The 10781-nt window shown below is 37.3% G+C and overlaps 2 protein-coding genes across 2 annotated transcripts in view; both read left to right on the forward strand.

Annotated features, from left to right (window-relative positions):
- LOC111639251 overlaps positions 1 to 10781 on the forward strand; it is a 39627-nt gene that overhangs the window by 21301 nt on the left and 7545 nt on the right. The window contains exons 2-3 of the mRNA XM_023385073.1: positions 69 to 184; positions 7626 to 7819. Of these exons, the coding sequence (XP_023240841.1) occupies positions 69 to 184; positions 7626 to 7819 (310 nt within the window). The remainder of the gene's footprint in view (positions 1 to 68; positions 185 to 7625; positions 7820 to 10781) is intronic.
- Positions 7198 to 9120, forward strand: LOC111639252 (E3 ubiquitin-protein ligase sina-like). Its single transcript, XM_023385074.1, has 2 exons — positions 7198 to 8293; positions 8421 to 9120. The coding sequence occupies exons 1-2, from the start codon at positions 7559 to 7561 to the stop codon at positions 9096 to 9098; spliced, it is 1413 nt and encodes a 470-aa protein (XP_023240842.1). The 5' UTR covers positions 7198 to 7558; the 3' UTR covers positions 9099 to 9120.

Raw genomic sequence — 10781 nt, forward strand, 5'->3', positions numbered from 1 at the left:
TAATAATTTAATTTTATAATAATAATAAAGAATTTTCATAATTTATTATAAAATCTATAATTATTTAGGAGTGGTGTACGTCTAAAATCTATTGGAGGAGGACATGCTGATTTAAATATGGTTATTTCTGAACTAAAAGATATGAGACAAGCTGCCAAAGCTTTTATGGCTGCTCAAAATTCAGGTATGATTTTAAAAATATAAATCAGTGTTTATACCTTCTTATCTGAATGAAACTCTTATAATAAGTAAGTTTTTATTTCACAACATTAATAGGATATACTGTATATAGTGTAACTATTATATTAATATACAGGGTGTTCGGAAATTCCTGTTACAAACTTCTAGGATTTGTAAAGGGAAGGGAGTAAATAATATTTTGATTAGGAACCCATGTGACAACACGTCATCCTGTAGCCTATTGCATACCGTGACAAGCAACTCTGAGACTTTTCTCTTTCCCTCAGCAGAAGTGGAAGAGTTAAACATCTGAATTGAAACCATCGTAGGTTCCTAATCAAAATATTATGTACTCACTCCCCTCTACAAGTCCTAGAAGTTTGTAGCAGGAATTTCTGAACACCCTGTATAACATTTATTTATTGTTGTTGATGATATGTATATGATTTACAAATGAAAATTTGTAAATTAACAACAATCAACAACAAAGAAAATCATCTCATATGTCTCATGTTTACATATAACTAGAACCTCGAAGACTCGGCACTCGATAACCCGACACTCCGGATAACTCGGCCATACCCTGGCAGGACAAAAAAATCCTTAGTTAATTAATTTTCATGATAAAGACAGCTTTATGCCTCATAAAGTATTTTTCTGAGGTCTGTCTTATCAGGTAAATTACTGTACAGTGTATTCATTAATTTTCATTTTCATGTAGTAAAGGCTCTATGCCTTCATAAAAGACGTACTTTTCCTTTATTTAAGGGTATTTGGGCAGTTTATTCTCTGTTGTATTCTCATGTAAACAATACATACAAGTACAGTACAGTATTTTCTGAGGAAACACTCATACTTATTTTTTTTTTTAACCCCATTTCCGATAACCCGGCATTTTCACAAACTCGGCCACCCTTCGGTCCACATTAGGCCGAGTTTTCAAGGCTCTACTGTACTACTGTATATGTAAACATCTCATGTAAACTTAAGAATTTTGAAACTTTCATTGCCTCCCAAATTTGACTAATATGTTCTAAGACTTCTCATGTAAGCAAAAATTTGTGTAAGGTAGCAAACCTATTAAATATTTCTTAAACTAACATATCTATCATCTTTTTTACATAAATAATGCAAATAAACACTAAAATTTTTTTTCTTCTAGTATTAAAAGTAAATATTACAATTTTAACACATTGAATAAGAAATATAGTAATATTTTACACACAGCTAAAATGTTGCATTGTAAATTTATATAGTGTAATGAAATCTAAGAAACGTTTCAGCTGTTTTTTCATATGAATTATGTAGAATCAAAAACTTTCAATAGTTATATTGTTGTCTCACTCTTTGACTATGTTACAATTATTCATCTTCATAATTTGCATTACATCAAATGATTAAAATTTGATAGTTTATATTATTAACATCATAAATTTTTTACATTCAGTTTGCAAACTAAACTTTTTCAGAGTATTCATTTTATTTTTTTATAATTTCATTAATTATTTTAATCTTTCTCTTTGTTCTCTTTTTGTAAAATATGTCTTGTTTTAAATCTCAATAAAGCATTGTACCAATAATGCATTTTTGCATTAATAAACAAGAATCAATGTTATTGAGTGACTTCTCATAATCTCTTTATAATTTGATTCTGTTAGTCAGGGATGGGGAGTTGGTGGGGAAAATACACTACTCCTGAGTTGGTACTTTTTAAAATCAACTCTGACTCTCAGTCTCTGCTGTTAGTAGTTCAGATTATTTATTGTATAGATAGTTTTTTTTTTTATGGCAAATGCCTTCTTTTCTGATAGCCACATATTTTTTATTTTATCTATATGTATATAAATATATATGTATATATATAGTTTCTCTATAGTCTATATACAGTTTTATAAAAAATTTATAACTAAAATCTTATTTATATATTTTAAATGGTAGTTTAATAAATAAAAAAAAAATATGAAATGTTCCAAAAAGTTTTATACTTTTCCTTTGTAAAAAGACAGCCATTATAATTTCTTATATAAAAAATTTTGCTGCGATGGCATTATCTTATTGAGTTAGTTGTTTTCAGACTTGTTCCTGTGTAAATTTTTTTAAATATAGACAATTTCAAAACATATACTCTTTGTAGTAAATTCTTATTTACTAGAAGTAAAATGTGAAATAGTATTACAATTATTTAAACAATTTCTTGGCCTATGCTGTCAGTTAACTGCTATGTGATAGTTTGCCAAATGCAATATTTATAAAACTGTTCATGCTATCAGTGATTCTTGGAGGATCAGGTCTAAAAATAATCTTGAATTCAGTAAAATAGTGGGTGTTGTTTTGAAAACTTTTTATATTCATCTTTATTGTAGATAAAAATATGTAAATTATTTAATACATTTTATTGCTCTTTTATTTGGATATGTTTTATAAATGTTTAAGATAGTGTTAGGTTTGATATGTTTATATAATAAACATTACATATTTTCATCTATTTATAAGTGTGCTTTGCTTTATTCATTATCATCTAAAACAATTAAATTATTGCTATTTATTTTTGTGTTGGAATTAATTTAAAATAGCAAAAACTCAAAACCTAAATTATTTTAACAAAATAGGCCTATGTCATATTTTCAGTTGTCAATGCCAAAGTTTTAAATACAGTGGAACCCCGGTTAACGAACTTAATCCGTTCCACGACTCCGTTCGTTAACTGAATTATTCGTTAACCGAAGCGATTTTTCCCATAGAAATTAATGCAAATGCAATTAATCCGTTCTAATCTCCGAAATTTTTGTGATTTTATTTGTAATATACAGTAATTTTCTTTGATGAAAATGTAGTAAACATAGTATCTATCATTACAGCAACAAACATGTAAACTTTGTTTAATAAAATAGCACTATACATACTTTCGTTTGTGTAGTTGGTGGCAGAAAAGTGGAGATATACGAACGTTAATGCTTAGAAGGGGAATCCCCTCCAAAAAAAATAACGGGTAGCACTTCATCGGAAGATTCTTCAAGTCGAAGTGTCTTTCGGTAAAAAAAACACACCAGTGGCTAAGTGGTCTTCGTACCTTGAACACGGGGAGTTCGTTCGTGGGTTCGCACCTCGCTCAGACGGGCTGGCCACGTGGAGTTTTCCGGTCTGTAACGCCTAAATAGCAGTTTCCCTTAAAAACACCTCCCAGAAGGCATTCCCCCTAGGCAGATCGTCCAAATGCTGCATTGCTATAACTTAACAAACAAACAAACTCTTTCCGTAAGGAACAAGAAATTGATCTAAAGTTGATTTTCTTACTCTTTTAATCAAAATTTTTCTCAAATGCGATAGCGCGTTGTCGTTTTCTATGGCCACAATGATTTTTTTCTTTCTTGGATGCCATATTGATTAAATATATAAATCATAAAACTGAACAAAGAAGTATAGCAGAAACACTGGGAAAAGCAATGCTTAACGCGCGCATGCCTAACACCAACTAAAATTTGACACAAAATACTGTTACGTTTGTTATCCGAGACAAAATTTTTGCAAAATAAAAGTTCGTTAACCGATTTGGTCGTTAACCAGGACGTTCATTAACTGGGGTTCCACTGTATTTGTAATGTAATAAAAATACGTTAAGTTTAATGTTTTTGTATACATGTAACATCAGAATTGCTTACTTAATACTATTAATATATTGAATTTCTTTTTTAAATTTGAATCATCAAAAGAAGTATAACAGATTTCTTTTACATTATATATAATATTTACTGTAAAATATGAGTAATATTCTCTAATATATAAAAAAGTTATATATTTAATAGTTATACTTGATATGATAACTGTGATATTATGCATATAATATCTATATATTAGGTGCATATCTCACTAATAAATTTGGTTCCAGACTACTGTTATAAAATAAATATTGCCATAAAGTGAAACATAGCTTCTTTACCTGTTAGTGAATCTAAAACACTAAAATCATAATTATACTATTATTTATTACGTGCACAATAGGCTTAAAAAGTGATTTAAAAAATAAAAAACAAAACCTGAAAATACCCTGAAAGCAGAGCAAGAATAACCAAATAAAATTGAAAAGCATTGTTTAATGATATGCTATAAATCAAAGCACCTTAAAATGAGATATGCCTGTATAAGGGTGATTCTGATATCATTATACCTGTTTGAATATACTTCAGAACAGTCTGAAATTACAAAATTAAAGTGCAATAATATTAAATACAAGTTTACAAGGTACTGTCTTGTGCAAACACAAATCTTACTCAGATAACAAATGCGTCAGTTAAAATTATATACAATATTAAACAATAAGTAACAGTAATTAAAATAAGTAAAACTGATATGGTTAGGAATGCTTTATTTGCATTCATTTATTTATTGTATAAATAATTTTATGAACATTTCAGTTTTATATATTCAGTTAAGGAAAGCTATTTTATATACTCATGTTTTTCATATTATATCGTTAACATTTAGACTGAATATAATAATAATGAATATATATTTCTACTTTATCTGAGAGTAAATCAACTAGTGAATTTTATAAAAAGTTGTTTCAAATGAGCTCCACTATAATAACAAGATTATACAATTTTTTTACTAAATATGTTAAATTGTCCGGGAAGGCCAGTAACAAATCTGATAATGAGACTTAATTAAAAATATCTTTTTGTAATTCGAGATAAATACTGTTATTAATGTTAACCATCAAATGTGTTAATTTATGTTCCCCCTTGTAACGGGAATATCCCATATTACGAAAATAAAAATTATTATTATTATTATTATTATTATTATTATAATGAATATCCTTACACCAAATAATACCAAATTTTGATTTAAATACTCATTTGCTACAGAATGAAATGAAAAAGTTTCAAGGTTATCCCAATTACATGTAAATAGTAGTATGTAAAGCTATTTTTAACATGTGCAGCAGCTGTTTTAGTTAGAAGAATAAAAAGAATTAGTTAGTATTTAAAAAAATATTTACATACTTTTTATAATACTAGCTCTGTATAATATTTTTTCTAAAATAATTAAATATTTATTTCAATAAGTTGATTAAATATTAATTAAAAAGCAATAATTAATTGCTGTTTTTAATTATTGTTACTTAAATTATCAAATTCTAACAATCAATAAACCAATACCATTTTATGATATTGATCTTGTAGTAATAATTTATCCAAATAATGTTTGTGATTTGCCAATATTTAATATTGATTATTAATATATTTGATATATAAATCAAATATAGTTATAATCTTAACATTAATATAAATGACTGATGTACTCGTATATTCATGTTTTTATTAACAATATTAATTATTTTTATTAACAATATTAGAAGTATAATTCAAATATTTCTAATTTATTGAAGAATAAACAAAAACAAGTAAAACAGCAAAGCTGTATTTGGGACAAGACTATGTCTCAGAGACTCACTACTAAGCAGAATCACTTTGATGCTCAAGATGGGTCTCATCTCCAATCTTCTTTGGTATCTCTGGTTTTGAGTGCAATCTTTCAAACTTTTCCAGCCATGACCACGAGGCCATCCATAATGTATTTTTGGTGAAATTAACCTATTCAATTGCAAAATTTCTCAATGTTGCGTGTCACCCCGGGTTGAATTTTTGTTGATGCCTAATGAAAATTTCCCATTTTTGAAAAAAAAAATAATCCTTGCTATAGTATCATCTGAAATTATTTTTTATTTTGCACAAATAATATATATATATATTAATAAATGAAGAAAAAGACAAATTATATTTTGGAAGTTAGTTTTAATATAAAATTATAACGACTAGTGCCATATACTTTGGAAAAAGGTTCTGATGCTGAAATGAGATATCTCTGGTCAACCGTTCATGGTCAGCACGTCACAACCAGAGATATATTGGGAATAACACAGGAGATGTAAATGGGTTTTTTTCAAAGATTCATCTGTCAAAATTCAATTTACAATGTTCGCATTTCCAACTTTCCAACGAGCAATGCATGCGCAAATCTCACACTACTGCCTGTTTGTTGAGAGCGGCCATTTTGAATTTTATTTTGACTTGGTTCTTGGTCCCCTGAGTACCTACAAGTCTGATTTTTTTATACATGCATGATTTGGGCACCTCTAATACTCTGCCAAATTACAACTCCTGACATGTACTCCTTCATACCTCTAAGCTGGTTACCCAGCAGGCAGTATGATTTTATAAACAAGACATAGTGTTGTCAATGATGAAAGTTATTGTAAATTTTAAGAATATCTGTTTTCAAAAAAGATCTCATTTACTTCCATTTAAATATTGTATATTTTTGAACTTGATAAAGTTTATATATGTACAGTAGAACCTCGAAAACTCGGCCTAATGTGGACCGAAGGGTGGCCGAGTTTGTGAAAATGCCGGGTTATCGGGAATGGGGTTTAAAAAAATAAGTACGAGTGTTTCCTCAGAAAATACTGTACTGTACTTGTATGTATTGTTTACTAGAGAATACAACAGAGAATAAACTGCCCAAATACCCTTAAACAAAGGAAAAGTACGTCCTTTATGAAGGCATAGAGCCTTGACTATGTGAGGCCGGGACCACACACTCCCCCTCGGACGGAAACCGGCTGTCGAGCTAAAGTCAATATATCGGTGACTTATTACGTAAATAGGACCGGTGTGACCAAGGAACGGGGTGCGAGACGATTTAATTGTCGCATTCCAGCCCTAATTGACAGATTCACGGTCGTCAATCGTGAGCACGATCGAGGGATCGACCGTCGGGGAAACTTTGGACGGTCACCTTACATCGAGTTCAAAGCAGGTCCTACTGACACTCCTGTGGAGGGGGCGGTGGCTGAGACGGCTTCCTCCTCTCCGGGACCGAAAAATAGACATTAGGTGACAATTTACGAGACCGTCATCCGGGAGAGGGCTTGACCCGACTCCGGAGGGGAACAGCCCGGACGGGGGTCATCTCGGCGACCCCTCGGCCCGAATCGCGTCCCTGGCAACAGGCCGAACAGAGCCAGATAAATGATCAATTACCACCAGTTCCTCTCGGTCTATTCACTCGATGTGAATGATGGTCTCTTCCCTCGAGAAGAGGTCGTCATCAAAGAGACCGTAACATTTCTGTACATAAATAACTTTTCCTTTAGTGTGTAAGAAACGGAAGAAATTGTCGCGTGTTATTCCTCCAATGTAGTCAACATGTGAACCGAACGGAATAGGTCACGTGTCGGGGTGAGTCTTCTGTATAATTTAACGATCAAAGGATGTAAGGATTGAGCATCGCCGAGACATATTGGAAACCTGGTAAGAGGAAACGGGAAGCTCGCGAAACGGGCGGGTCCTCTTTATTGAAAACTCGGGGTCGAAAAATGCCGCGAGTACGGAAACCGCGTTGGAAATATCGACAGACTTCAATTTTTCTTCATTTGTTTTTAGTGAGAGGAACGATGGCCCAGAGAAGGAAGCAGGAACGGAATGGACCAGAGGCGGCGACCCGACAAGTGGACCTGGGTGAGATGGCCATCGCCCTGGCCGGACTGTTAGATTGCCCGGTCTGTTGGGAGAGGGCGACTCCACCCATCTCCCTGTGTGTCAATGGACACATCGTGTGCCCTAGGTGCAGTGGTAGGGTAGAGAGGTGCCCGACATGTAGGGGTCCTTTGAATGGGGGCAGGTGCCTTGCCCTGGAGCAGATGGTGGGGGTGTTGGCCCATCCCTGCCGTTATCACCACCAGGGGTGTAGGGAGTTCCTTTCCCCAGGGGACACGCGGGCCCACGAGAAACACTGCGCTTTCCGGTCCTGTCCCTGTCCGGTGTTGGACCCGGCCTGCTGGTGGCAGGGCCCCCGAGCGGCAATTCCCGGCCATTTGGCTGGGATGCACCCAGAAATTGGAGAGGGAGTTTTTTCGTTCCTAAAAATGTTTCTTTTGGGGTGGCAGCGGCCCCGGCGGAGTTCCTGGGTGGCTTGTCTAGCCTCGGGGCACTGTCAGTTTTTGGCCCAGGTAGTCAAGGAGGAGAGGAAGGAGGGCCAGACTCACACGATGGTTTATTTTCTTCTCCGATCGTTGGGGAAAAAGGAAGACGTAAAGCGATTTCGTTACGAGATCCGGTTGGGAGAGGGTGGCCCAGGTAGTCAAGGAGGAGAGGAAGGAGGGCCAGACTCACACAATGGTTTATTTTCTTCTCCGATTGTTGGGGAAAAAGGAAGACGTAAAGCGATTTCGTTACGAGATCCGGTTGGGAGAGGGTTGCCAAAGGATCGTCTATGAGGACGAGCCCCGGTGGGTGGTAGGCAGCCTCCCCAGTACATTCAAACACGGGGATTGCCTGGCGTTGCCGTACACGATGGTGGCCGGATTGATGCAGGACCAGGCGCTCCCCGTGACGATGGCGGTCCACCCGGTCGGGGGAAGGAGAAGACCCGGGGAGGCAGCGCCCCCGGAAGTAAGGAACGAGGACGAAAGGGACACTAGGTCCGAGCGGGCCGATGAGGCGTCCCCAGCCCCGGTGAAAGATGGGGAAGAAGACCCGTGGGCATGGGAGGAGAGCCCCCTGCCCGGTCCCCAGGTGGAAGCGCAATCAAGTCCTCAGGCCAGAGCCGGGAATAGTGGCGAAACTTCCCAAACGGATAGCCAGCCATCAGACTTATTAAAGGCGCTGCGGCGGGCCCAGGCGTGTAGGGAGTGGGGGCACCCCGCCAAGGTATTGTTACCGGTGGGGGAGCCCCTCCCAGCGGAGCTCCAAAGCATCCCCGAGCAACAAGTCCTGGAGGACGGTGATGCGGAGCCGGGCCCCGCCGATCTGGGTAGAGGGCAGGTATCAGGGGAGAGCCGTCTCGGGGCAGCGCTGAGGGGGCTCCGCAGCCGCCAGAATCCCAACAGTACCCGGGTCGAATACTACCCGGGGTAGAGAGAGGAAAACACGGCCTACCAGCGTGAAGAAGAAAAAAAAAAAAAAAAAATTTTTTTTTTATATTGCCTTTTTATTCGTATTTTTGAGTTTTATTTTGTATAATGATAAACTTTGTGACGTTTACAAAAGAATTATATGATGATCTTGTCGCATTTCTTTTCCTCCTCCTGTTTTTTTTTGATAGATAAAATAAAGAATTGTATTCAATCACTTCGAATATTGTTTCGTTGTAACTCGGTTCGGGTTCATTCCCTTTCGGGGTAAACAAAAAGAGGATCGGCCCTAACTATACTTCGCGTAACGCGGAGAACCACTGACCGCGGGGAGAGGTGTTCGACCTCCCGAGGAGAGGTCAGCGACTGCTTCCCTTACTCATCAGTGGGAGACACTCCTCCCGACCGTCGCGGCGGGAGTGAATTCGGTGCCAAACGGTCTGCGGAATAAATGAATCGGTAGACCTACCTCACGGCCGTCGGCGAGTCAAACGGAAGTGACGAGGATCTCTTTCGGACGGAAGGAGATAAACGCGACCATAAATTTTATTTTGCAGATATCAGTGGAAACGGGAAAATTACTTAATATTAAATGCGAAGCTCAATCCAATGATCGACCATACGGGTAAACTCTGTCTCAGGTAAAGGTGCATTGAGGCTCACGACCCAATGCATGGTTTGTAGCTACCACAAAAGTACTAATTGTCAGTATTATCAAGTATACGCTGGTCATTTTATTAAAATTATCTGTCGGCAATATCTATGTGTGTAAATGTATTACGCTTTTCATTTTAATTGTCGGTACCGTTTATGTATGCGGCTACCAATTAGCTTAATAATCGATGTTAGTTAACTAGTCGCGTTATTCATTTTATGTAAGATATTCCTTTTATTTCGTTGTTTATGTAATCATCAAATTATGAATATGTGCGGAATGTAATATGTATATTCCTTAATGTAATTTCGATTTGTCAACGCGTTCGGTTCAATATTATCATGTCCTCCTCAAGTGTTCTTGGTTGGTCCGAGTGGTAATGCGAAACCACTAATTGACGTGTTACCTATTAAGTGGGGTCGAGCCCCGGGAATTAGCGCTTGAGCCCTGATCGTTTAACGGACGGACTGGCGGTATTACAGCCGCCAGGTAAAATGACGCTCCGAAATTAAGCGTCATTTTTACAAAAGGGGGGAGCCCTGTGAGGCCGGGACCACACACTCCCCCTCGGACGGAAACCGGCTGTCGAGCTAAAGTCAATATATCGGTGACTTATTACGTAAATAGGAACGGGGTGCGAGACAATTTAATTGTCGCATTCCAGCCCTAATTGACAGATTCACGGTCGTCAATCGTGAGCACGATCGAGGGATCGACCGTCGGGGAAACTTTGGACGGTCACCTTACATCGAGTTCAAAGCAGGTCCTACTGACACTCCTGTGGAGGGGGCGGTGGCTGAGACGGCTTCCTCCTCTCCGGGACCGAAAAATAGACATTAGGTGACAATTTACGAGACCGTCATCCGGGAGAGGGCTTGACCCGACTCCGGAGGGGAACAGCCCGGACGGGGGTCATCTCGGCGACCCCTCGGCCCGAATCGCGTCCCTGGCAACAGACCCGGGACCAATAGAAGCGCAGAGGGACCAACATTCGGACCAACCAAAACCTCGGGATTTCGGGTGAGGAAAGAT

This window comes from Centruroides sculpturatus, unplaced genomic scaffold (assembly GCF_000671375.1).
Source record: "Centruroides sculpturatus isolate CEXI.00-Female unplaced genomic scaffold, Cexi_2.0 scaffold1263, whole genome shotgun sequence".
NCBI classification, from domain to species: domain Eukaryota; kingdom Metazoa; phylum Arthropoda; class Arachnida; order Scorpiones; family Buthidae; genus Centruroides; species Centruroides sculpturatus.